At 38.2% G+C, this 27,470-nt stretch overlaps 1 protein-coding gene across 1 annotated transcript in view; it reads left to right on the top strand.

The window, feature by feature from the left end:
- CNKSR2 (connector enhancer of kinase suppressor of Ras 2) overlaps positions 1 to 27,470 on the top strand; it is a 188,698-nt gene that overhangs the window by 35,091 nt on the left and 126,137 nt on the right. Inside the window, exons 5-6 of the mRNA XM_072854498.1 lie at positions 9,629 to 9,670; positions 23,042 to 23,161. Coding sequence (XP_072710599.1) covers positions 9,629 to 9,670; positions 23,042 to 23,161 — 162 coding nt within the window. The remainder of the gene's footprint in view (positions 1 to 9,628; positions 9,671 to 23,041; positions 23,162 to 27,470) is intronic.

Below are 27,470 nucleotides of genomic sequence, written 5' to 3'. Positions count from 1 at the left end.
AGTGCCTAAGGTGCTTAACATTGATGCCTTTTTCTGATTCTGGTAGTTTATTTCTGCTATTTTGCTATATTTTTTTCCCTTGAAATGGCTTACTTGTAGATATATTGTTGTCTTGTGTTTTAAGTTTTGGAGTCCTTTTTGCAATGGGATTAGGCACAGAATAGCTCAAAGGTTAAAACATCAATAATAGTCTATAGGGATATGAACCACTAGTAGAAATAATTTGATGCCTCATTAGTTGTCATTGAGATATATGCTGTAAAGAGTTCTTTTTTTCCTAAACTTGTGTAGTCTGTGATGTGTCATTTTCAAAGTAGTTTATGAAGCCACTGCATGCTTTAATAAAAACCCATCCTGTAAAGTCCTGTGAATTTGTTAGCTGTGTTTTCTTTTCCATTCTTAGAGAAAGTAGTTTCTTTTCCTCGTGGATGGAAGAAGGAAAAAAAAACAACAAAAAACCTCAAAAAGATTGCTGAGTACATAAGAAGCTTAGTGACCAGAAAGCAAAAATGGGTCGTTGTTGGCTTGTTTGGTTTTTTTTGTTTGGTTGTTTTTCTTCCAGATTAATGATTGACAGCCTCTGAACATGGGGCAAAAAGAAACACAAAGCAGAATAATTTGTGGAAAAAAAGAGTAGTCTTTTTGATGGGGCATATGCTGGTAAACCAATGCAGCTGTTAAATTTTTCCAAGAAAAGAAGCCTGAGTGGGTCAAGGTGACAGTGAAAGAGTCAGGGACTGTTGTGTTAACTCATGCACTCACGGAAGCACTTGCAGAAAGTAGCAGAAAGTTGGTGGAAACTGAGATAAAGTGTAGACAGAGGGGGAAAACGTGGTTTAGTATCTCATATGTTTCCTTTAAATAAAACCTTTTTTTCTTAGACTGATTGTTGTGGGCACTGTGTCAGTGTGTGTTGAGTGGCATCACATTTTCCATTTGAATAGAGGCAGACAGGGGCTATGCCGTGCTTCCTGTGTAATTCTTCATAAATGCTAAATTTAATCATTAATGATGATGGATTAGGATTATGTTGGTCATATCAGTAGAAGTGAAGACTGTGACTCTGCATTTCTTTTACTTTGGAAACTAATTTCCCTTTCCAGAGACAGTACAGTGTCTGTAACCAGGTGCAACGAAGCAAGATTTCTCTTCAGTATGGTGAATTACAGAAACTATGTGTTGCTAGGTAGCTAGTAGAAGCCTTGAGCATGAAAAAGTGTAGGGTCAATCTTTATTTCAGGAATGTAATGTGAGGTACGTGTGTGTTTGTTTGCTTAAATCCATTAAAAATACATCAAGAATTTCAGATGATCCAGTATGAAACATTCAAGTCATAGCTGAGCCTGAAATGCCATCTACCTAAATATCGTTACTTTTTCTCAAGTTTGATTAATTTTATTTCCTCTGTTGGCAGAATAACCACCTAGGCACTATATGAAACATGAAATATTTTGCTGTAATTGTGTTTTATAAACCAGAATTCTTTTTCATGACGTATTAGAGGAAAAGCAGAAGTGAAAAATTAAGAAGTTATTAGAGGTATTATCCAAGACCTCTAAATGGTCTTGGAAGTGACATTGAAAACTTAAGAACTGCACAACACAACGTGCTACAAACTCTATTTTGTATGTCAGTAATAAAAGATTTAGTTTTGAATGCATGACACATTTTTCTGAATTAGAGGGGTGGGAAAAGGGTGTTTTGACTGTTTTTTCTCCTTTGGATGGAACATTTTTGCCTCATTTCCAACCTCTCATCTGTTGATAGTTTCAGTGGATTTTATTTTTACCTGCTGAGAATGTCGCTGCATAGAGAAATCACCCTAAGAACTGAAATTCAATTTAGACCACATAAGGACTTAGATTCTAGCATGATATATGAGCAAGTATCAATGTGATTTTAGTCGGTGCTAAAATACTTGCTATGGTTTCTGACCTAATGGTATACCAGCTCATTTTAGAAACGGCATAGCAGGAAGAAGTGTTACTCTCTATATGCAAATTAAGAACTAATATGTGACCAGATCCCAAAGGAAGGCAAGATTATGTCTTTTACAGAAAGGAGGGTAGAAATAATTGGAAATGGAAAATTACTTCAGAAAGATAGAATAAAAGAGCTTAATGTACACATTGCATCTCTCTCAATCCAACGAGCAATTTTTCCCAGTAGTTGCTTGATCTGTGGGTGATTTATGTAAGTTGTGTTAAATTTTTACGTGAAGTATTCTGTTACTATGGTGATAGGTGCCACTCCACGCAAATTGTTTAAATAAAATTAAGGCAATTCTTTGTACTCAGTGCACTGGGTAATTGCTATTAGTTTGTACACAAGGGTTATGAACTTAGAGAACTGCAGGTACATTAAATATTCAGGGAAAGGCTCTAGACTTTTAGAAGCATTTGTGTAGGTTGCATAGGAAATGTCCTTTTATGTAGCATTTGTTTAATGGCTTGCATTATATTTTTCACAATAGAGGTTTTTTTCCTCTTCCCTTAGTATCTTAAATAGCATGTGCTCACCATTCTGTTTTCTCCTATCTCCATCGGTTCTTACGCATGCTTCCAATGGGGGAGGACAGAGTGGGTTGCTGCAGATACAGATGAACTCTGGCTTCAGTGTGGAGGGGCAGGGAATAATAATAGAGTGAGGATGCCATAGACCCAGAGTCAAGAAAGTGCAGGGATTGAATAATTGTACCATAAGTGGGAAAGAAAGCAAATATTTCTGAACGGCAGTGGGAAGAAAATCGACAGGATTTGTGTGGGAAGCGAAGAGGAGTTGAAAATGGCACCCAGGTTGTGAGCTTGTGGGACATAAGGTGGTGGAGTTGTTGACAGAGATAGGAAAAGAAGGGGGGAGGAGGGAGGGCTTGGGAAGAAACGTGATTTCAGCTTTTCAGCATACTGCGTTAGGGCTGGTGGCAAATATCCAGGAGGAGATTCTGAACTGTGAATGTGAACAGAAGGGACGAGAGATCTGTGACTCATCTGCACAGAGATGATAATTAAAGCAGCATGATTTTAGGAGGCTGCTGAGCAATAGGGAAGAGGTTGCAGAAAAGGGGAGATTTGAGGATAGAGCTCCCAGCGACTGTGGCAGTCAGAAGGAGGAGGAACAGCCACGACAGGAGACTCTTTTGGAGCAGCTTAGTGGAAAGAAAGTCAGGGAATGCACATATTCTGGGAAGTCCACTTAGAAATACAGTATAGGTTCTTAACAATGGCCGTGTAATTTTAAAAATTCATTTTGTATGGCAGCACCCAAGGATTACCTATGCAAGCACTGGGTTGTTGCATAGCTTAAGAGGAACTTGCTGTTGCATTTTAGTAGTGAGACAGGAAAAAGGTATTTCCTCTTCCCCTCTCTCTGTTCCAAACATTTGTAATTGTCAGTGTCCCCAAGGCCCACACCTTTTGTATCCAAAGTCCTGCTAGACCTCTTAAAATCAAAGATGTGGTAAAGCACCTCAGGAAACCTCTGCCTGTGTCCGGCTCTTAATTCTTTGCCTATTGCCAGAGGAGAACGTTACCTGCTTGCCAGCTTCTGTAGCTTTGGGGGTATTTAAGAGTTTTTTGTTTCTTGTTTTTGGGAGGGGGGTTGGAGGGGAGGGTGTTGAACAGATCTGTATGTCTGCCAATTTGTATTTTATTATTCCAGTAATTACCCAGGCATTCCGGTAAATCACAGTCTGAGCAGAGTTCCCTAGTATCCTTCAGTTTTCTAATCATCATGCTCTACCGAACACAGCATTTTGCCATAGCCTATATTATATCGATCAAGTTTATTGTTTCAAAGCTGTCATTGTTTAATCCTGCCATCAGCTGTATTAGATATATTTTCCATGCATTTTCTAAGTAGTGAAAGGCTAAATTGACTCAACCTATCTTACCCTTGTACCTGCTTGGAAATTATGTACCTCTGTCTTGGTCCAAGAAAAGCAATGAAGGGTAATAATAAATGAAGGTACTATGAAAGCTATAAAACTTTTGCCTTCTTCATGTGTTGGCAAAGCTTTAGACTTTGTCATCATTGTTGTTGAGAACTTTTGTGAGAACCTTCAGTGATGACTCCAGCAAACCTCAGTCTTGTGGCTGTCTTGCCATAGCTGAATTGGGCAGAATTCAAACCAAATGAGCCTTTCCAGAGCCAATGCCATAAATTCCCTAGAGCTAGCGACACTTGAACAGGCTCAGAGTGGGCTCTTTGAAGCCAGAAAAACTTATTTTTGATGGTGCAGTGCTGAGGCTGAAGGGACTGGGAATTATGATCTGAGCATTCTCAAGTTAATTATTTTTTATTGTTGCTAAGTAGCAAGACCAACAGACCATCCATTTGGCATATACTGGTATTAAAGGATTCAGTTACAGTTCTAATCAATTTGAGAAGCAAAGGGATTTAAAGGATGGCTTGGCTTAATTCCAACCAATGGCCACATTGCTCAAGAGAGATTTTATACCAAAGGTTTGGCAATGCACGAGAGTCTGAACCCTCTTTTAGCAATCATGTAATTCATTATTTTTGTTACAAATACAGAACTGGAGTTACATAGTTCAGAACATTTTGCGTGACTTCAAAATAATGGTGACAGCAATTCTATCAAACATCTGTTTTTAAGCAGTACATAAAATCTAGCTGTTGCCCTCTTAAAACTAGACATGGAAGATGTGTGGGATTGCTCATGAAAGATGCATTTCCCAGGCAATTTCACTACTGCTTTTAAAATTGTGTTTTTAACCTTGCCTACGTTTTATCAGCAAAATATTGGTAAAAACAGTGCAATATACACAAACACACACATGTAAGTTGCCTTAATGTAAATTCAGTTGGACTGCAGAGGAAAACAAATGAAAAAAACAGTGAAGAAGCTCCATGAGAAGCAGCTTGAAAGCTGCCTGGAGAAGGCACGCTGCCATGGCAAGCTCTAGTTCTTCGCAAGTTTCTCCAGTTGACTTCGCCTCTGTAGCACCACACAGCCAGCTTTTGAGCAATGGTGCCATCATATGAATTCAAAAAGGACTTTTTTGGGCTAACGTGTTACCTGAGGATCAGGAGATCTGGTTTTAGTTCTCGACAATCATGTAACCTGCTTCTGTATCAGTTCTGCCTAGGAAATTTCCTTGCCTTGGAGGAAAAAAATAAATCAGGATGACTAAATATACATGAGCAACTAAGGCACTCTGCTGAACAAGAAAATACAGTGAAAGAAGTCCATGCCCTCTCTTGAGCACTCTGATCTAAGGATTACTAGAAATGCTGAAATGTTGCTGATTTGTTGCTGAAAGAACTAATAAACATGTTTCTTCAATTCTCCCTTTTTGTATCCCTTAATTATTTGTATATATATATTTTATTTTCTGAGCTAGCATAACTTTATTCTGAAGTTAAGTCGTGGAGTTGACAGGAACTTAAGACTGCCAAGAAGAGTGCAGTGCAGCAGCTGCCTAGAATATGTGGCAAAACCACAAATAATAATAGTAGTAGTAGTAGTAATAATAATGATGGTACGTTTCAAGATTATAGCCTGCAAGTACCCTGAGAAGAGAAGTGTTTGACAGGTAATTGCAATAGGTAATTTGACAGGTTGCCGACTCGGACTTGTAAACCAGATTATATATATGCAAAAATAGAAGGGTTTTCTGCTGAATATTATCCCATAGTTATAGTACTGGAGAACTGCATGAACATTTTTTCCCTGGGAGATATATGAGCAGTAGGATGAGTTGGCAGATCTTCTAGATCTCAGTACTTCACATTTTGAGTTGAGATTTAATCAACTCGGGTGCAAAGAAAAGGACTAAAGAATAGGAAAAGTGCTGGTGTAATTAGCTGACCCCATTCCCCACTTCTGTGACATACTAAAGACAAATGTCTGAAAAGAAGCCAATAATAGTGAGGAGAGAAGAAAATAAAATGGAAAAATAAAGCATCATAAACATTGCATTTGAAAAATAAAATCCACAAATATTTCTATTTTATATATGTTGCCTCACGTGTGAATTCTTCTAGCAATGCCTGGGGCAGGGTGGGGTGTGATGCGTACATTTTGCAGCATTGTCACCAGTCAGTGCTGTCTAATTCAGTGGGTTTAATTTACATGTCTTTAGTAATTATTATTTATGATATTACAAGAAGATCTTTGCAGATAAAACTTGTAATTTTTGTAGAAATAATGCAGAATTGTGGTTATGAAGGTCAGAAGTTCTGGAAGAAATAGAAGTGATGCCTCTCAGTTTCAGTGTAGCATAGGTCTTGCTAGACTTAAAAATAGGTTTTAAAATTATACTGGGATTGAAAGTGCAGAAGAACCCTCTCCCTGATTGTTGTGGTTTGTCCTTGCTCTTCTTATCCTCCTCCCTTACTGCATTTTTTTTCTTTTTCTTCCAGTTTTGGACCTCATGTTTCCCTTTTTATTAGGATCTTAGGCTAGTTCCAGCTGCCTCCACAAAGGTCACTTTTGCCATTTGTGATGCATGAGGCAGAGCTGGAAAAAGTGGCCATGAAAATCTGATATTAGTAATTAAGTTGTTCCATCATATTACCCTTTTATTTCTCTTTCTTTGAGGATGATACTGTCCCATTTTCCTCTCTGAAACTGCTAATGGCCACTATTTGACTACATCTTCAGGAAGTATAAATTAACACAGAACTGCTTTTGTTGCTTTATTAGCAATCTGCATTATTAATCTTTTAGAAAACAATGCACATTTAGAAGATAACATGCTGTTTCAGCTGAAGTTCTGTTTGTTTTGTTAGATTAAGGTCATATAGCCTAGCTTTAATTATAGTTTGTCAGTGAATATATGTGTGAAGTTCAGAAAATAAACAGGTAAAAGTAAAATATCTCCTCCTCCCTGTATCTCTGTATTTCAGTTCAGAGGTAATCACAGTATTGTTTCACTAAGTGAATAGCAAATTGTTAGCTTGTGTAGGAGTAAAGCTTGGTTGCAGATTTTTTGTGTGTTGCTGCTTTTCTAAAGTAGAAAAAAGTTGATGTTAAACTTGCATATGATCTGTTTCTTACCTTAATTGCAATGCTTTGATACTGTGGTTAAATAGATATTTAAGAAGATCTTTCAGGAGTAAGCTTGTAGTCTAGGTATGGAAGGAAGAGATGTTCGCCAGCTGTGGGTGGTATGGTATTAAGAATACAAATTTATTTCTAATTGCATAGTTAGTGACTCTTTTTATAGTTCTCAAGTGCTTTAAGTTCTCTTAGTTGAAATGAAATGAGTATGAAAAAGCAATAATTGTATATGATAAAGGCCCCCAGTAATCAACATTCAGCTTATCATTCTGCCTAAGGGATGTTTGAAGAGGATGGGCACAGTTATCCTCAGCACTTGCTTAAAGATAAAGCACAAAGCAGTGGAGTGACTTAAAAAATCTAAGGGGAAATAAACAGTTCACTATGAAAGAAAGTGACATGAACGTTTTGCTCTTGGTATCATTCAGAAGCAGTCTCAGCCCTCATCTCTAGGGATGGCTGCAGGAAGTTAAAACGAGCTTGCTGCGATGCAGGGATCAGCTTGGTGACCTTTTCCAGGTTTCTTTGAATCCTATACTGCAGGGCTGCTCTGGGCTATGCTGGCATGGATCTTTCCATTCCTGCACATTTCCCTGAGTTCATGCTTGAATTATGTTTAGTTGGATGTCATTCATGTATGGAAAAAGTATATTTTGGAATTGTTTTTTTACCTAAACATTGCATTTGCTCTCCTCCAGTTTTTCTGTCTTTTATGGTTTACAGAACTGTTAATTTTCCTCTTGCCTGAATATGAAGATGGAGCATCAACAATCAGCTGTCTGCTGTGTGAGGAACTCATTTAGCAATTCCTCTTCCCAGACCCTGGATTTGTAGGGAGTTGTGTGTTGAGAGAATTTAAGGGTGAGGCCGCCTGCCCCTATACATAGACTGGATGCCTGAGAAGTTTTCCACTTGCTTTACTGTCTTTTGTAGATTCAGAAATATTTTATTTTTTTATATATACTCTTGGTTTGTCAGAAATAAGCATATTTCTTTAGTTTCCTTCATGATTGTGTGGAAGAGTTTCGTTTCAAGGATGTAGGAGTGTTTCTCTGTTATTCACTGGTTTCTTGGTTGTAATAAACCTCTACAGCATTTAAGAACCCAGAATCCTTCTTTCCTTAGTAGTGAGACTTCTCAAACAGTATCCTCTTTAAGCTGAATGTTTAAACTTATAGTAAACTCTTTCTACTACCAATGAAATAATTATGTCTGCTTAACAGCACTTCTTTTTTTTCCTTCAATATAAATGTTGCAATCCCTTCCTGCTATTTTTGCAAAATGATTCATAAGAAACCATGCAGAACATAGATGTATCCAGATTGAAAATGTTACATGCCCTCCCACATATAACAATGAAATGTGTGTTTTGCTACTAAGATTGCAAATACTTCATTGATGTCTGCATATAATTAAACGTGTTAGATTTTCTTTCCGGCTGTACTTACTGCAAATGTTTCCTGAATGCCAACAGCTGTTATTAGGAAAATACTCCCTGATCAACCTGCTGCTTCTGCATAGGTTGCTTTATATAAAGCTTAAGAACACGTTGACTTTCCTTGCCTGAGTAACACTAGAAGCATTTCATGGGTTAAAAGTTCATTTTTTTTAAAACAGTTGCATATAACAAAGTTGTTTTTCTAACAGGATAAACTGATTTAAAAATGAGATTTAAATCATGAAAATTTACTCAGATTTTTCATGTGGGTTATTAGGTAGGATATAAAGCATCCGTTCTAAGCAGAGCTTGCACTAATTATCATAAAGCTACGGCATCTGATGAACTCGGAAAACAGTGGTTCTTTCACCAACGTTGTTGTGTTTCATGTGCTCTCTGCCTTACTAATTCCATCTCTCTATATCCACTGAGATTCTGGCCTGTCAGCAAAACTTTCACAGCCGCCAGCCTCCCATCTGTTAGTCTCGCTTATAGAAACTGCCTCACATGCTACATAAGATGACAACAAAGTGCATGCAGTCCCCAGCAGGGTGTATGAAATAAGGTGGTCTGACTCAAGTTTCCTGTGCGTTTTGTATTCCACATTTGTCTTCCCTCTGATTTCATGGAGTGTTATAAACAACCAGTAGTTCCCTTTTATCTTCTTCCTCCTTCCAGGGTTTTCCTTCTCTTCTTTGGCAGGGTGTGCAAACATGTCAGTTCAGCTCAGCTCAGCAGGAATTGTTCAGCCTAGTTTTCTTTCTTAGTTACTTAAGACTATTGCTGGTACCTCTGTTTTTCAGTGGTACCCTAGAAGCAGGTCATTTTTGTCCATGGTCAGGGACTGCTGGTTGAAGCCCCTTGTCTGGCATACATGTGACTAGCTGGTATGTGCCAAAAGGATGTAAAGTGGAGGAAGATGGTTATCTGTCTCAAGGAAGGAAGCAACAAGAACTAGTGAATAGATACAAACATTTACCAGTATTTCCTTTCTGTGGTGGCTTCACACTTTGATTACATGAATCTTTCCATTCTGTTTGAGACTTTGAAATCTTTTGTTTCATCCTAAACACTTTTCAATTCAGTTTAATTCTTTTTAAGGATAAATCTAGGAAGGGTGAATGATTGGATCAATTTAACCTGCATTTTCTGCTTTACTTTTTCAGGATTGCACAGTATATGAAACAGAGAATAAAATTCTTCATGTGGTGAGTAGTGTTTGGATTTCTATTAATAAATATATTTGTGTAGACTGCATAGAATTACAGAGCTGTGTGTGTTGTGCTTTTTCTGTGCAGTGCCAGTGTGATAATGAACTAGTCTGGGTATGACTGAGTGAATGTATGGAACTACTTGTGAATAGGTAATGATGTTATGGAAGCTGAACTTGACATATGAGAAGCCAGGAGCTTTGCAAGGGCTTGTGTTTGTCTGGCTCAGGCCCATCTGTTATTTGTAAACCATGGTCAGAAGAATGATTTTGAAAAATGGCATTTTTTTTTCGAGAGAGAGCTGGTTGTTTAGGCTTCTATGAAATCATATATATTTATGTTAGTGATATAGCTTCATTTATACAGTTTTATTCTTTGTAGGAGCATGGAGCTAGCCTAGTGATAGGAAAATTAATGCAATTCTTTCCTTTTGAATTCTCAGCATAAATACAATGGTCTATTCCCAGAATCTGTAGTGCTATTGATAATAAGTAAAGCAGATTAAAGTCATCAGGGCATCAGAATACAGGATGAGTTTGAAAGGCTGGTACTTCGGTGGATGGAGAGTCAAAAGCTTGAGTAAACTTTGTCTGAAAACTGCACCTAAGTTTTAGATATTAAATGGCCTTTCATGTTGTAGCTGCAGTTCAGTGAGTATTAAGTTAACTCAGAGCTTGTTTTTAAAAGTTAGATACAAAGGTATTCTTCCTAAGAGTGAGTAATGGATTGGCTTAATTTATTCACTGTATAGGTTTTGATATGATATAGGTTCACTGTGTAGGTTTTGATATCTTACTTTTCTTATTACCAGAGCTTAAGCAAGAAAATACTGCATTTCTTTATTTTAAAGTGTGAACTTCCCAGTAAATTTTGCTATACTTTTTTTTTTTTTTTTTTCAGTGCTGCCATATCGAATGCTTGGCAAGCTGAATTCTGTAAACTTTTGATACTTTGGTTTCACAGTGATGTGGAATAAAATGCCTCCTTGTATTTTTAAGTTTCACTGACATTTTTCCCCTGTGGGACACGAAGAATTAGCAATTTTAGTGAGGCTGACATCATCTTTGCTAGGCTGATCTCTGCAAGTGTTTAAGTAATGAAGTTTTTAATTGCATAATCTTGGCAAAAGTTGAAGTGCTGTAAGTTTGAAATCATTATATATAGCCTGGTTTTCAATACATGCTTGTTTTCTGCTGTAAGAGCCACGAGTTCTGACATCTGCTATATACAATATATATCTTTTACAAATTAGCAAAAAGGATCCTGAGCAGCCGGGGATCAGGTTAGGAAAGCTAAAGGCCTGATAGAACTACATCTGGCCAGGGACATCAAGGGCAACAAGAAAAGCTTCTATAGGTACGTCGGTGATAAAAGGAAGACTAGGGGAAATGTGGGCCCTCTCCGGAAGGAAACAGGAGACCTGGTTACCCGGGATATGGAGAAGGCTGAGGTACTCAATGACTTTTTTGCCTCAGTCTTCACCGGCAACTGCTCTAGCCACACTGCGCAAGTCACAGAAGGCAAAGGCAGGGACTGGGAGAATGAAGAACCTCCCACTGTAGGAGAAGATCAGGTTCTAGACCATCTAAGGAACCTGAAGGTGCACAAGTCCATGGGACCTGATGAGATGCATCTGCAGGTCCTGAGGGAATTGGCAGATGAAGTTGCTAAGCCTCTATCCACCATATTTGAGAAGGTGTGGCAGTCATTTAAACGTGTTTTTAATTTAAACATTAAAAAAGTGTTTAACATGTTTGTCGGAGACATGGACAGTGGGATTGAGTGCACCCTCAGCAAGTTTGCCGACAACACCAAGCTGAGTGGTGCGGTCAACACGCTGGAGGGAAGGGATGCCATCCAGAGGGACCTTGACAGGTTTGAGAGGTGGGCCTGTGCAAACCTCATGAAGTTCAACAAGGCCAAGTGCAAGGTCCTGCACCTGGGTCGGGGCAATCCCAAGCACAAATACAGGCTGGGCAGAGAATGGATTGAGAGCAGCCCTGAGGAGAAGGACGTTGGGGGTGTTGGTTTATGAGAAGCTTAACATGACCCAGCAATGTGTGCTTGCAGCCCAGAAAGCCAACCATATCCTGGGCTGCATCAAAAGAAGAGTGGCCAGCAGGTCAAGGGAGGTGATTCTGCCCCTCTACTCTGCTTTGGTGAGACCCCACCTGGAGTACTGCGTTTAGCTCTGAGGCCCCCAACATAAGAAAGACATGCACTTGTTGGAGCGAGTCCAGAGGAGGGCCACAAAGATGATCAGAGGGCTGGAGCACCTCTCCTATGAAGACAGGCTGAGAGAGTTGGGGTTGTTCAGCCTGGAGAAGAGAAGGCTCCGGGGAGACCTTATAGCAGCCTTCCAGTACCTGAAGGGGGCCTACAAGAAAAGCTGGAGAGGGACTTTTTACAAGGTCGTGTATTGGTAGGACAAGGGGTAATGGCTTTAAACTGAAAGAGGGTAGATTTAGATTAGGTATAAGGAAGAAATTCTTCAGTATGAGGGGGATGAGGCACTGGAACAGGTTGCCCAGAGAAGTTGTGGATACCCCACCCCTGCAAGTGTTCAAGGCCAGGATGGATGGGGCTTTGAGCAACCTGGTCTAGTGGAAGGTGTCCCTGCCCATGGCAGGAGGTTTGGAACTAGATGATCTTTAAGGTCCCTTCCAACCCAAACCATTCTATGGTTCTATGATTGTAAAGGGAGCTGGCAGTGTTTAGAGCTGATGAAGCACCAGTTAATATAGTCTTCAACAGAAAATTTTGAGGAAACTGAGAGGGATTCGTTTAAGATATGTGAGTGCACAAATTTGAGACAGGTTTCAAAAGTTCTGTTATCTTACATCATTCAGACTCATATAGGCTTATTTATTTAATCCACAGTAACTTAATTGTGGTGACAGGTGGACATACGTATTATTGTGGAGAGCTTAATTAGCTTCTACAATTAGTGCTCAGGCTTGCAAGGAAACATGAACAGAGCGTTGAATGTTTTTCTGAAGCCTAGGATTAAAAATGACCATATGTATTACATGTAACTTGGATCACTTCTGACTATGTTGCATTTCAGCTGATGGGTGGGATTTCATGGGGCAAAAGCTGACCAAAAGCAATCAAAGAGATACATCTGTGACTGAATAATTAAAAGATGGGATTTGAAATAATATTTTGAATTTGAAAGGGAGTATTTTACAAGTACATCTGAAAAGGTTGATGATAGAATTGGAATTGAAAGCAGTCACAGTTCCCTCTAACCCCTCTCCTTGGAAGACAAAAAAAGGTGTTGTGGCTTTAGCCCATTAGACAATCTAGGGAGGAGCAATCTAACAGGTAGATTGAAAAAAGAGGGGAAAAGCCTCAAGATCTTGAGAGAGTGCATGGTATTTTTATGCCAGTGTCAAAGGAGAGGTCGTTAGATACCTTATGAGATAACAATATTTGAATGCACGAGTGCAAACTAGATTAAAGATGTTCTAGAGGGGGATTAAGAATTTAAATCTCCTGTTATAGACTGCATCCAGTAAATTCAGAGATGGATGTTAAAAAGAAGGTTCTTTGATATAAAAAGAATAGTAGTGAATTTTGGTAGAGGTGTAGAAAGAATCTTGAAGGAGAAATGCTGGGAGAACTAGGAAAGATTGGGAGGAGAGGACATGCACACAGATATTATAGAGAGAGAAAGTAAATTCTCTCTTCTTAAATTCACAGACCAAGCTATTGCAAGTCCATTTTCTGAGTACCTTTCCCATCTGCAAACCGTGCAAACTCCTGGAGGTAACAGAAGTGATGTCTGGCCAGCTTCACATCCAGCTGTTTTTGAATGATCAGATACCAACATATAGCTGTGGTCGCTGGGACGACTTAGAGAGGAAATTGAATTGAAAACTGTGGGCTCACCCTGTATCATTTCACGTACCACGTTCTCTTCATGACACAAGGAAACAAGGTTCCTCACAAAAGTGAAAGGCAGTGACTTACAACTAATTAGCAATTCATGAGATTAGCCTAAGGAAATCCTTGTTGCAAGCTATTGTTCCCACTCAGGATTGAAGTCAAATTTTAAGAGATCCTTCTTACATAAGTAAAAAAGAACTACAGCTACAGAAATGAAAATAAATTAAATGACAGTGTTGTGGTTTAACCCCAGCCGGCAGCTAAGCACCACACAGCCACTTGCTCACCCCCCCACCCCCTCAGCAGGATGGGGGAAGAGAATTGGAAGAGTAAAAGTGAGAAAACTGGTGCGTTGAGATAAGAACAGTTTGATAATTGAAATAAAATAACAATAATAAAAAATGTAATTGTAATTAAATAAAAAAAATTAAATTAAATTTTTAAAAAAAAAAAATAAATTTTTTGTAATTAAATTAAAAAATGTAAATGTAATTTAAAAAATGTAATGAAAATAACAAAGAGAGAGAAATAAAACCTAAGAAAGACAAGTCATGCAAATGAAAACAATTGCTCACCACCAACCGACTGATGCCCTGGCCAGTCCCTGAGCAGCAGCCCCCTGGCCAACCTTCCCCCCCTAGTTTATTGCTGAGCATGACGCCATATGGTATGGAATATCCCTTTGGTCAGCTGGGGTCAGCTGTCCCAGCTCTGTCCCCTCCCAGCTCCTTGTGCACCCCCAGCCTGCTCGCTGGTGGGGTGGGGGGAGCAGCAGAAAAGGCTTTGATTCTGTGTAAGCACTGCTCAGCAGTAACAAAAACATCCCTGTGTTATCAATGTTGTTTCCAGTACAAATCCAAAACATAGCCCCATACTTGCTACTGTGAAGAAAATTAACTCTATCCCATCCAAAACCAGCACAGACAGTTATGTACGCTTATTCTTTAGGATGTCAAGAAATTTACCACCTTAGGAGCAGATCATTGGACCAAAGTAGTTGATTTTTGCCCACATTACCTATTGGTGGTCTAGTGGTTTGCTTCAGGTTGAACCTGTGTTCTGGGTTGAACATCTCCATTGTTCACATGGCTCAAAGTGTTATTTTGGACTTGCGTGCCACGGTTCAGGGGCTGGAGCTCTGTAAGCACACATCTCCTGTGGGGATGCTGCCCCGTTGCCCCTGGAGCAAACCTACTTTGTGCCAAATTGGGGAGCAAGAGGGTGTGTGGGAACAGGCGGGGAATGTGAGACCACTCTGCTGCTATTGAAGCACATACATGGATACCTCCAAATTTAACCTGTCACTGAATTTTCATGCTCTCCTCTAAAGCATGGTGGAGTAGACAACATCCCTCATCAAAGGCAAGATCTTCAATTAAATGACCAATTGGTTTCCTTTAATTAAGTAGGGCCAAGAAAATAGTTAATGTGCTCATATTCTAATGGCAGTAATTTCTTTTGAAAAGCAAATGAATGCCATCTTTCTTTCAGAGATGGCAGTGTGGGTGTTCATGTGGAGAGACTGCTGAATCACCTTGTCCATAGATAGTATGTTTTGATGTCAATAAACTTATTCTGATGTTAACTTTTTAGATATCACTGATATGTTTAAGAAATGGTATTCTGTGGAGACAGAACTGTATAGCTTCAGCTTATATTCAAGAAAGAAATACTTTTGTTTTACTCCAAGCAATTCGAGTTTGAAATGCTATATAAAAGCATTTTGATTGTCACTCACAATATTAAGTTAAGTAGTAAACTAATCTGTGTTATTCAACTAAACACATTAATTTTATCTAAAGGAAAAAGGTCTTATGGAAAACTGATGAAGTTTTAAGAAGAAATTACCTACTTCAGCTTGTTTATTTCTTCTAAATGGAGTTGCAAAGTGTGTCTGGGAAAAAATGTCTCCTCTATAATTTCCTGCCCGAGAATTGCAGGTGTGTTGAAACAATTATTTTAAAGATAACTATATTTATTAAAGGGTTTTTTTGCTGTGAATTTGTTCACAGAAACACTTGGTTTCTGCAGAATAAGAAGGCTAAAATCACACAGGAATTAAGTGTTGGTTTTTGCTCATTAAAATGCTGGTGCTTCTGAAATATTCATGAATATAGAGAAATGCTTCATATTTCTGCCACTTCATTTCTCAGTATATTTTTTCCAGATTACCTTTTGCTCAGTAAGCGATTGCATAAATAAATAATTAAATACTAATAATTGTAATAATTTATTAATATAAATAGAAAGTGAATATTACCAGAAAATAATACCAACAGAAGTAGTTGGCAATAGAAAATATTAACTTAAGAAGAACAGGTTTTAAAATACAGTGGGCATAAATATGAAAGGATAAGCCATAGGTGTGGTGTTTTCTTCAAAACTGGAAATTAGTATGCTCTTGCTAGTTTATATTTAGAATCTTTATATCGATTTAACTTGAGATGATAAAATGCATGGAAAACTGCTCAGCTTAAAAGGGTATCAGTTCTGCTTATTTGGGGAGTTATAAGTTAATCATTGCAAAAGTCTGAATGGAGCTTTAAAATCTTTGAAGAATAATTCATTGATTCCATCCAGCTGTTCAAGGCTGTATATGATGGAAATATCTAGTTCAGATTAATCCATGTGAAGCAGTAGAGTATTAAAGTGAGAGCAAAGCAAGAAGGACTAATTATAGAAAGTAGAAGCTGGGCTTCAGTCAGATTAATAATAAGTTTTAAGTGAATTTTCTTTTTAGTTTAATTCAACAAAAAAAGATAATGTTTTCCTGAGGAATTTCACTTTCTTAAAATTACGCTGCTTTTCCTGCAAAAAAATATAGTTTTATTGAGTTGGAAAACTGTAAGAAGTAGAACTGCAGAATCAAATTAATATTCAGAAGTTTTTGAAAAACAAATGAGCTATTTAAATTAAAAAAGAGTTACTAAATTGAAAAAGAAAAAACAAGTAATGGGCCAGGATGTTCTTTTTTTGGTAAGAGCCTTGCAGAAACCACGGTGACAATAATTCACTCCTACCCACTATATCTGAATATTTGTTATAGAACTATAATCGACTAAAAATGCTTTGTCAAAGGTATCATTTTTATACTCTTATTAATGAAAAAAATGAAAAAGTAACCACCTGCTTCCTTTCAAGAGTCTATACCTTGCAAATTGGGCCCAGCAAACTTCACTCTAATAGAAGCCTCTCTTTTTGCATCCAAAATAATGTTTAGTTCACTATTTAAACTTCGTGTATGTACAAAGGCAAGTCCAGGCCCAGTTGGTTCTAAGGTTGCTGGAGTTACTGATGTATTCCCTACAGTACAACAAATGCTTTGGACTAAAATTAATTGATTAATAATTATTTGGTTTGGCTTAAGCTAACTAGTTAGACTTCAACCTGAATGCTCATGTAGCAAGTTGCTTTGTCTCAGTCAGTTGTAACTAACTGAGCTTTTTTTTTTTTTTTAAACAGATTAAACTTAACATTGCCAAGACATTTTTTTCTTACCTTTAGCCCTGAATGTCCATGTGTCTTATTGGCATTGTATCCCTCATCCAAATAACTTAGGTGAGAGAGCTGATGGGGGAGGCTGGTGCTTTTTGTGCCCTCAGCCCTGGGAATGTGTTTAAGCCAGGATGCTTCAGTATTGCAAATACTTGCCAAGATAGGTTTAAGATTGGTCACTAGCCTGGGTAAAATTAAAGACAGGAACAAACACAAGTCTGTTTGCTTTTCCAGAAATGCTTTGTGACCCTAGAGCTGCCTGAATTGAACAGATAACAGACGAACAGTTTGAGGAAAGGCCACGGCTTGTGGAGGCCCCTGAAGCTAGCTGTGTCCCTAAGTACTTCCACTCTGCTGCAGAAGAGACACATTTTCCCAGCACAGATTGAAGTAGCCACAGACAGTCAGAACAGATGCAAATCTAATTTAGTCACCTTTAGGTCCTCATCCCCCTGGCTGAAAGAAGGAGCAATTGTGGAAAATATGTTAGAAATTGGTACACTACAGTCCAAAAATACAGGTAGAAACTAGGTGTTATCTTTCATTCTTCATGCTCTGGGGCGTAAACTAGTTGTCTACTGAGTGAAAGAAAATGTTTCCCCTTGAATTTCTACCAAACAAATAGATGTTGTGTAGTGATATTTTTCATCCTCCTTTGAATCATTTAGCTTTGCACATAAAGACTGTGGTGTAACTTCAATCTGCAATTATAAGTTTGTCACTGAATAGAAAGGAGAATTTATTACTAAAGTGCAGTGATGAGTTACTGCAAAAGAGAACTGAAGTCATCGCTGTAAGGCTTATAGTGAGAACAGGGACTGTGTGACAAAAGGTGAAAATGCAATCATCTGTTGATTTCTCTCATTTGATCTTTTGTAACTTTTTTTTTTTTTTGGCCTGGCCAAATCCTTTTCCTTTTTTCAGATACCTTGCACACTGGAAGCTGAGTGCAGCTTAAGAAAGGCCAGGCATTTTTAATGCCTGCTGATTTTTGTAGGAGCAATTGGATGCTCATCGTCGTGTGTGTCTTACTGTAGCTAGTACTGCATTGCAGTGGGGAATCAACAGTTACAAAAGGTAAAGGATCCTGATCCCTGATCGTTAACAGTGTTTTCATAAAGAGCAATGTAGTTTTACAAAGTAACAAAAGGTAACTACCATTTGAGAGAAAAGATGAGTGGTACCCTCATCCAGTGAAACTAAAATCCACGTCTATGATACAGCTTGTCCTGAATAGTTATGCTGAAAAATAATGCGTTCATAAATTGTTTGGAACAAAATGAGTTGCAAAGTGCACTGTTTGTAGGTGTTTCTTCCACTCAAATTAATTGAGTAGCCTACATGCAAAATATTATGTCAGTCCACTACTTTCCATCAAATAAAATAATAATTTTAAAGCTTTTTATTAATAAATAATAATAACAAAAATGTAATAATAACCCCCCTGTATTTCTCGCACCTACGTAATTTGTCAAATTGACTTTGCATCTGCTAAGGTGAAAGCTCCAGTGAAATCTGGGGAGCTTAGGGAAAATTTAGTCAAGCCAGAAGTAAAGTAGCATCGAACATAACTTTAGATTTAGGCAGGGTTGTTGCTTAAATGAATATGGAATGAACCTGATGAGCCACAGTGTGAACTGTTTAGGAAGAGGAGCATAGGAGCATAGAGAAGTCAAAGGTGCTTTACTTGGGAACTTTCTAAATACAATAGCATGTTGCCTCCATTAAATTAACATTGTTCCTGTGCCATGTGGCGGCATCTTTGCCACGGAAGGTCCTGATCCACTGAATAGGTCCAAGGTCTTTTTCCATAAAGAGGCCTAAGGGGGAGGAAGCATGCTCCTGGTGAAAGGCCTGTTTTGTCTGTATGCTGATTTATGCTGAGTGGTACATTAAGAAGCCTTGGTGAATGAAGTCAACAGCAGTAATCTGGGCAGGAACTGGACGGTAACTACATCCAGAGCCACTGGTTAAACTCTGTTGTAAACTGACCCTATGGCTGTACCCTATGAATGTGTCCCAGAGCCAGCCAAGCTCCAATATGTTCCTGGGGCTGAATTTCCCTCCTCCTTCTCCCATCCTCCACAAACACACACACACAAGAAAACAACCCACAAACCATGAATGAGATGTTTCTGAGAGTAAAGGCAAGGAAAAATGCATTATTTTGCCTGTGCCAGCCTCTGGACATGTTTCCAGTAACAGCCCATCTACCCTGTCTTTGCAGTAAGGAGAGGATACCTGCTGTGTAAGAGTGGGCCCCTTGCTGTCCTGGCCCTGGGCAAGCTCAGAGTTCATGAAAATTTGCCTTTCACACAAGCCCAATAGACACTTGATCCTACTTACAGTCCAACTCATTAACCAAGGAGTATTTAATCAAAATTATTTAAATGTATAATAGTGAAGGGAGGCTTGTAAGATTCTGTAATTATTCTAACACAAACAGGCTTCCTAGACTTCCAGAAGAAAACTAAAGGAGTTGTTAGACATTTTCTTGTGTCAGCTGAAAATTTTGGATGGTTGGGCAGAACCCAGACCCATCTTCTAAAAAAATTGCTTTTTGTTCCCAAGGTCTTGAAATTATGCTGGAACAAGAAAACTGAAATAAAATGCATAGTATTCTGAAATTCGATGAGCAGTTTAATTAAAAACAAATTAGTCATTCCTTGGAAGTCCAGGCAACATGAATATGCCAGTTTCCTATGCAATAGCAGTGAGCCTTAAATTCAAAATCCTTCTACAGCAAACATCCTTTCCCCTCCAAAGGAAAGGACAGTTCTCACAAGCAAAGCAAACATGTTTTAATGAAATGAGTTTGCTGGACAGAACTGTTCCATAATTACTAAGCAGACGATGTTGTGATTAGGTCTCATTATCTGGAGTGACTGTTTCTTGAGAAACTCTTTATGGGTGCAGTTAGTTCATGGCATGTTGTCTTACTGAACCACTCAGGTCCGCTAGTGCTCTGTTAGAAGAAAAAGAGCGAATTCTGTTCGTCAGAAAATGAGAGAAGTAATTAAAGAACTTTCGTTTTCACTTTTCTGTACCTTCCATTTTCATTTGCTGTTTCCAGTCACCTCTGATACTAATACATGGTAATAAACATGATAACATTTAATGGAGCTTTAGAAATTCTCTGTCTTCAACTTTTGTCTCCACCCTGGGCAGATCTGGGTACTCATGAAGTGGAAAAGATTTTCTAATAATGCAGCAGAGTTTTGCCCCTAAATATCATTTTTCTAGGAAGACAGTTATTTATGCTTCCCCACATGTTGAATGAGTGTTTACATTTTGGAAAGGTCGTAGAATTTGAAGCCTTAATCTGAAAGAACACCCTCTAATTGTAGGGTCTTCTCTAGGGACTTTGCTGTGGCTCATTTATTGTGCTTAGAATGGGTACAATATTGTGCTGTTGGATGGCGGTATGAATATCTAAGATGGAAAGAAAGCCACAAGACCCAAAAGACAATAATCTTTTAGAAATGCATAGCAGCATATGGCAGATTTTTTAATCGTAGTAACTTGGTGATTTTGGCATCCAATATTCCCAGAGCTCCTCTTGGGAGATATTCACACCACCTTGTTTTAGGATTGCAACCAATATAACCATATTGGAATGCTGATCTCCATAGGCTCTACTATATAGACTGTCTGTACCCCTCTCACGGAGAGGCAGAGGGAGAGCAGCTGCTCCAGGGAGCTATTTAATGCATCTCAGCTTAGGCTTCTGTTCCATGCCGCATCCTGGACTTGCCTCACTCCTCTCCTTTCCCCATCATCTGTCAAGGCAGCCGAGGACTTTTTTTTAATGAGGAGCCACGTCTGTGAACTTGAAATGGCATACTTTGTGTTAGGTGGTAGGAACACTCCTTTTCTCTGCGTTTTGGCTTCTCTCTGCAATGCAACAGTTGGGAATAGGAGAAAAAATCATACAATAAGTCATTGTAAATAGAAGTTTCTCTGAAACTGCTAAGGACCCCATAAATTTAGCAGTTTTAGAATAGATTAATAGGAAGAATAGGTGGGTGAATAGACGTCTAAAGATATGTGAAAAAATCAGTTTTCATCACCAGAGGATGGTTTATAATGTAGGTCTCTTCACTTTGCACATGGAGAGCTGTGTGTTCTGTAATTTTCTAAAAGTAATTTTTCAATATTTGTCAGTGCAGTTACAAGAGAGATGAAAATACAAATAACATGCCAACATTGTATTAAAACCCCAAACAAAGAGGAAATCTAAGATTTCATTTTTATTATAGAATTTTATATCATTTTTACCTTTTTAAAATGTCAGCTCAAAGCAATTTTCATGTATCCAAAAAGCCATAAAAAACCAATTTTGCAATAAAGTTCACTTTTTCACTTCTTCCTAATTCAGGTAAAGCACAAAGCATTCTTAACCCCATTTTATATATTTCTGGACTTCCTTTTTTCAGTAATGACTTTGAATCATGAAATACAGATAAAGCAGAAGGGGTGTGTGTGTGTGTGTGTGTGTCTATGCTTGAGGGTACTATTATCTCTGGAAGAAGGTCATGTTGGTGATATAAATTTTGTTATATTTTCCATTTGATTCTGATTTGTTTATTCATTCTGAAACATTATAGTTCAATAAAATAAGCCATCTATATACAAACCTAAACTTCCAACTGTTGGTAAATAATTTAAAGAGGAGAAAATCCCAATGTAATGGTCTGTAACAGGATCAAGATTTCACTGTCAGTGGAATTTTTTTTTGCTCTTATCACTTAAGTTTTTTTACTTTCCTTTTTACATAAGTTATTTGTAGTTTGGCATTTGGAATTATAATGGTGATTTGGCAAGGAGGGTACATCCATTTTTATATTATTTTTCCATAGGATTGTTGTAGATATTTTTTACTTCAATATGTATGCTTTGCAATCTTGGAAGAGTGGTTGGTGCAGCAGTCGTGTGCAGTTGTGTTGCAGGCATTTGAAGAGACTGGTTAGCTTTCATCTTTTGAATTTGAGAGCAGTTAAGCTGGTTCTTAATTGGTTTTGGAGGTACCCACAGTTTTGGGACCAGAAGAATGTCCTAATCCCTGAATTTGCTGACAAAACACACATTTGGAAACCTGATCCAACAAATCAGTTTTAGTTGCTGAAAGGGGACTTCACAGAAAACATTGAAACTCTCAAAAATCACTTGCTTACAGAAATATAAGAGAATGATAGGAAAAAATCAAGCTTCCCTGCTCTGATAAGAGGGTGTTCAGGGAGTGAGAGATGAGGAGGTACACGGTACCCATTTGAGAGTCCCAGCCTTTTTAGAAACTTTTTTATTTCTATCTTGGTGCGAAGAGGCTGCCAAGGATAACAGGTTTAAGAATTATCCCATCGTGAAGTGGTTATTTATTGTAATCTTCATGCCTGCAATAGTAAATCATGCTTGGCAGCAGTAGAACATGAGAAACTCAGTCCAAAGTCAATTAGCATGTTTTATTAGTATAGAATAAACTTCAGAGTTAATGGGAGTTACCCGTCATCGTTAAGAGCCTGATTTTCGTCTGTGCTGAACATCTGCACGTTCAACTGAAAGTAGCGGGGTTTGGGGACACTTAATGTCTTTGCAAAAGATGTGGGCAGAGAGGGGGGTTGGAGCTCACCACACACTCCCTGCATGCCTGAGCACAGCTCAGAGGAAGGGCACCTAACCCTGAGAGCGCATGGGAGCAGCTCCCGCAGTCCCTTTTGCTCTCTACTCAAATGCAAAAGCATTTGCCTCTTGTTCGTCCCTGGTCTAATGCTGTGTCAGTTTGAGGTCATCACAGAAAACGGATTTTGTATTGTGCTGCTGACTGTGGCCTTTTCCCCTCCTCCTTCATTCCCTCTGCCTTGTAGATTCAGCAATGTGATTTAATATGTACTTTAAAGATACTGTGGTTTAAGTTGTAGATTGATAAGCAAATAGTTAGCAATGGTATGCTTATTGTGACATTTTATTTTCTTTTGTCTTTCCTAGTGTAAAACTCTCTCTGGTGTCTGTGATCACATTATCTCACTCTCTTCTGATCCGCTGGTTTCCCAGTCTGCTCACCTTGAAGTGATCCAACTTACAAACATCAAGCCAAGTGAAGGGCTGGTAAGAAGTACGCAGTTAATCAAACCCATCGTCCAGGATGAGAAAGTGAATTCTTTAAAATAAATTGTATATATGGAAAGGAATAGGACATTTTAGCCTTTTTTATTTTGAAGTCTGAAAATAGCTTGATTTCTCGTGCTAGTTTGGTTTCTCATGCAGCTGGGCCAACAGGGAAGCATTTTGTAAGGCTGACCGATGTATGCAAAGAGTTTAGTGAACAGGAAGAAATGAGCAAGAGGTTCTGCCATTTATACCAGCTTCTGAAAAATGGTTCACATTGTTCTAGGATCTTGAAGTCTGAAGGGATTTAAATTACTAAGATCAACTCAACCAAGAAGTTTGCGTGGGCTTATGCACAAAATCTGTCAAATTGTGGAATATGCTTCATAGTATCTCTGGGATATAAAGCTATTTTATAAGTTATTCAAGGGCTCTACAGCACTGCTGAGAAGTAGCTTATTGAATTTTATTGCAAGAACTCTGCATGCTTAATTAGGTGGTTTTAAAGGCTCAGTGCAGCCATCCCATGTTTGTTGTTCAAGAGTTGACCATTGATCTTTTGTTTACTCAAGTATCCAAATCCCACTGCATGGAAAAAAACAACACTGATAACAATTACAGCTCTACACCTTTACTACTCTTCCCACAATCCTTGGAGGTAGTAGAAGGTGATCAGAATACAGTTAACCATTTTTTGCCTAATGAAATAGCTTTTGCAACTTCTGGAATTCTCATTCCATTTTCTTCAATAAGAAAGACTACTGCTGTGCTCTTTGCAGCAAGTTTTTGAAGTTGTTTGGATGGTGCAGTTTTGGAGAGTATTTTGGTTTGTGGCTTGGTTGTTGTTGGGTTTTGGGTTTTGGTTTGGTTTGGTTTTTTGACAAATTTGGTATGCCATGGTATTTAGAGCAATTATACACTAAATTAGTTTTCCACTCTTTCGGCAAATCACAATTAAATTATGAGAGAAACCCCAAACATTTGGATCAGTAAATATTGCCCCATCCTTTGTTTTTGCTATTTGTTTTCCCTTCCTCCACTGGCTTTCTTTTTTATCTCTGAATCCATTTCAAACTAGTCCTCCAGGATTTCAGTTTTTCATGTATTCTCTTCTCCCTTTCTCCTGTAATTTTACCTCTTCCACCAGCTCACTGCAGTCAACCTTTCAAAATCCTGTCTTCTGCTGTAATGAAGAAATGTTTTTCCCCTTTCTTTCAACCACATTTTTTGGAGTTCTGTCCATTTTTATCTAAGCTCTTATTTTCCTTTCTGTCTTGTGACTGTTATTTTTTTTTCCCCTCATTTAAGGCTTTCTGTAGGGTGGTGTCAACCCCCAGTGACTGAAAAATGTTGAGCAGTATTTTTGGAAATAAGAATGTGTTTCATGGGTCTGATCCTGCTGATCAGATAATCTCTTCCCCCTCTGTGCCTCTGTTCTATACCCTCTGTCTGTCTTGTTTGTTTTAACTGGAAGCTCTTAAGGCAGGTTTTTTTTCTTTTAATACGTATTTGTGAACCAGCTGAACAGGGTCTTCATGCTGACTGAGGACTACTGTGTCATTGTCATAAAAATTATTAAATGTGTTTTTTAAAAATGGAAAATACCAACTGTGCAGTGTACAAGCCTTAGAAGGATACAGTGCTATTTTGATATGGTAATTTTTTTCCCCCTTCATCCTTGCCTGTATGCCACTCTTCTGTTGCCTCTGTATTGTGCTGTGTCCTCTAGATTGTGAGCTCTCCAGAGCAGGAACTAAGGATGATATATTTGCGCCGGGAGGGTTTCAGTTTGTTACAGTGCCAGTCTTACTAACAGGTCACCTTTGTCAGGTTGCTCTTGGTGCTTTGTATGAAAGCTTTGCTTTTGGGTTGCTGGGCTTTTTGGTTGGTTGGTTGGTTTTTTAAACTAAATCCTTCAATTAAGATACAGTGAATGTGTATCAGTACCACCCTGTTGAGTGCTAAGTGTGTCGATTTAAGAATTGATGGTGGAGCTTGGAGTTCTGAATATCCTCTGCACATCAGGAGCACTTGTATGAATGTGAAGCTTGAGAAATTCTGGACCTTCTTCCACGATTTGTGCAACGATGGAGATGGAAAAATGTATTACTGTCAACTTCTAGATTTTTGACCCACATGATAGTTCTGTGCTGACTCTACCAATCACTAAATAAAATCTATAAAGATGGAAAGACTTCAAGGAGAAGGAAAATGACAAGGATGGCTGCTAACTGGGAAGATTTCGTTGTCACCTAGCATAAACAGAATATGTAACACGTCTCAAATTTAGTATCTGAGAAGCTAAAGTAGATCAGGGAGAGAAAAAGGAAAGAAGAAGAGAAGGAAGTAAAAGGTTTGGAAAACAATGCTATTTCCCTAAACTCCTATGGTAAACACAAGATGGATTTGAGAAAATGGTTGGAGTTTTTACAACTTAAAACACACTGGAGCACTATCAGGATATTTTAATCAGCACAGTTAGTTCCTTCACTATGTTTGACCTTTTTTTTTGTGGAAACGTAAGTATCAGTCAGAGGTAAATGTAAATTGTCAGACTAATACCTTAATGCAGAACGAAAAGGTAATTGTGTTACAGGGTTTACAATGTCTTAAAACTAGTTAACACCTATCAGATAAACAGACTAAATAACCTAGCAAGCAGAAAATGTTGTTAGGGTGTGATGTGGGGAAACTCTTGTGTACTGGGTAAAGCAGTATTATGGGTGGGTGGGTTTTGATATAGCTTTTTTTTTCTTTTTTTTTTTTCTTTCCTCTATGCCTGGTCTGTTGCCCAGGTGTGGTTATGTGACTGGCTGCATACACGTGTTCTCCAGTGAGTATTGCTGCAGGAAGAGGTATGGCCTGCGGTGGTTGTGAAATAAGGGTGAAAAGAGAATTGTCAGAGTAGAAAATTCTTCTAAAAAGCTCTGAAATGGATTAATGTGGTCAGCTTTGCAATCACCAGCATGCTCCCATGAGTAATCACTTCTTTCTTTTTTTTGGTGTTTTTTTTGTTGTTTTTTGAGGACTTGGAAGTTGTTTTATCTGTATCATTAAGCAGAATTTAATTTTGTGTGTTTTTGCACTACTGATGTTCTAGAAAGAGACAAAACTGACTAGCTTAGGTAGTATCTTTTGCCAGGAAACAGATTTAAAAATATTACTGCTTGACTGAAAAGAGTTGAGTGCATTTAGTAAAGAAGCACAATACTGTATGCCCTTTTGTTAGACAAAAAGCAGGTAACCAAGTTATAGCTACCACTTTTCATTGGGAAGTTTTTCTTCAACAGTCCCTTTCTATTTTATTTTTTTTAATATAGAACAGAACTGTGGCAAGGGTTAATCCTGAATTTCAGTTTTTCCTGTTCATACTATCATTTTAATCGTAGTCAGTTCAGGTACTATGATATGATTTCAAGTAGCAGCTATTCACCTAGCTTGCTAGATTCAGAAACGCAAAGGTGAATACACCAGAACATGCGACTGACTGTTCTGGGTTCCTCTTTGCCTGCTGAAGCAAACACAAAATGAGCCTGTTATGTGAAAAAGCACTCATATAATACAAGTCGTAGATACAGCAGAGTGTGGCAGCTGGTTAAAGGTGCACTGCTGACTGCCTAGCTAGAAAGTATTTTCTAGGAATCCAGTGTACTGCTGTTCCTAATATTTCTCCTGAGTTATTTGGCTTGAAATATTGGAGAAGCTGGGAAAAAATTATGAACAGGGTTCTGAGAACAATTTGGGGTTAAAGAGGCACATGCAACTTGGGGGAACTCCATTAAGATGATGTCACAGTGAAAGAGTATAAATTCAGTTATGTGTGTGATAGAACTAGTATCTTCTTTTCTTTTCCATCCAGCATTGTGTAAAATATGTTAAAAGTATATCAGATTCTGTTTTCATTCTTTAAAAAAAACAGAAAGAAAAGAAAGAAAAAAAAAAGAAAAAAGGTACAAGGTCTCTTTTCTAACCCTTAACTGAATAATATTTTGCACCAAGATAAAATGTATGGTTTGAAATTAGACTTCTACCCATAACTGATCAGGAAGGACAATCTGTGATGTAATTAAGCATGAGTTACCCAATCTTTAGTCTAGGCATACATTTGTTCTTGATTCCTAGGTTACCTTATGGTTATTTTAATCATATTAACTGAATTATCTTTCCTTTTATTTGACCTAAATGATTCTTGTAAATTCATAGGGACCATGGCGTTATCTTTGAATACCTAAGATCTGTATCTGCCAATTTGTTTCAGTACAAATGAACAGCACACACACTCATCTCCCCTGTGTTCTTGATCACCAAA

Source organism: Ciconia boyciana, chromosome 1 (assembly GCF_034638445.1).
Source record: "Ciconia boyciana chromosome 1, ASM3463844v1, whole genome shotgun sequence".
NCBI lineage: Eukaryota > Metazoa > Chordata > Aves > Ciconiiformes > Ciconiidae > Ciconia > Ciconia boyciana.
This window is presented reverse-complemented; position numbering and strand designations above follow the sequence as displayed.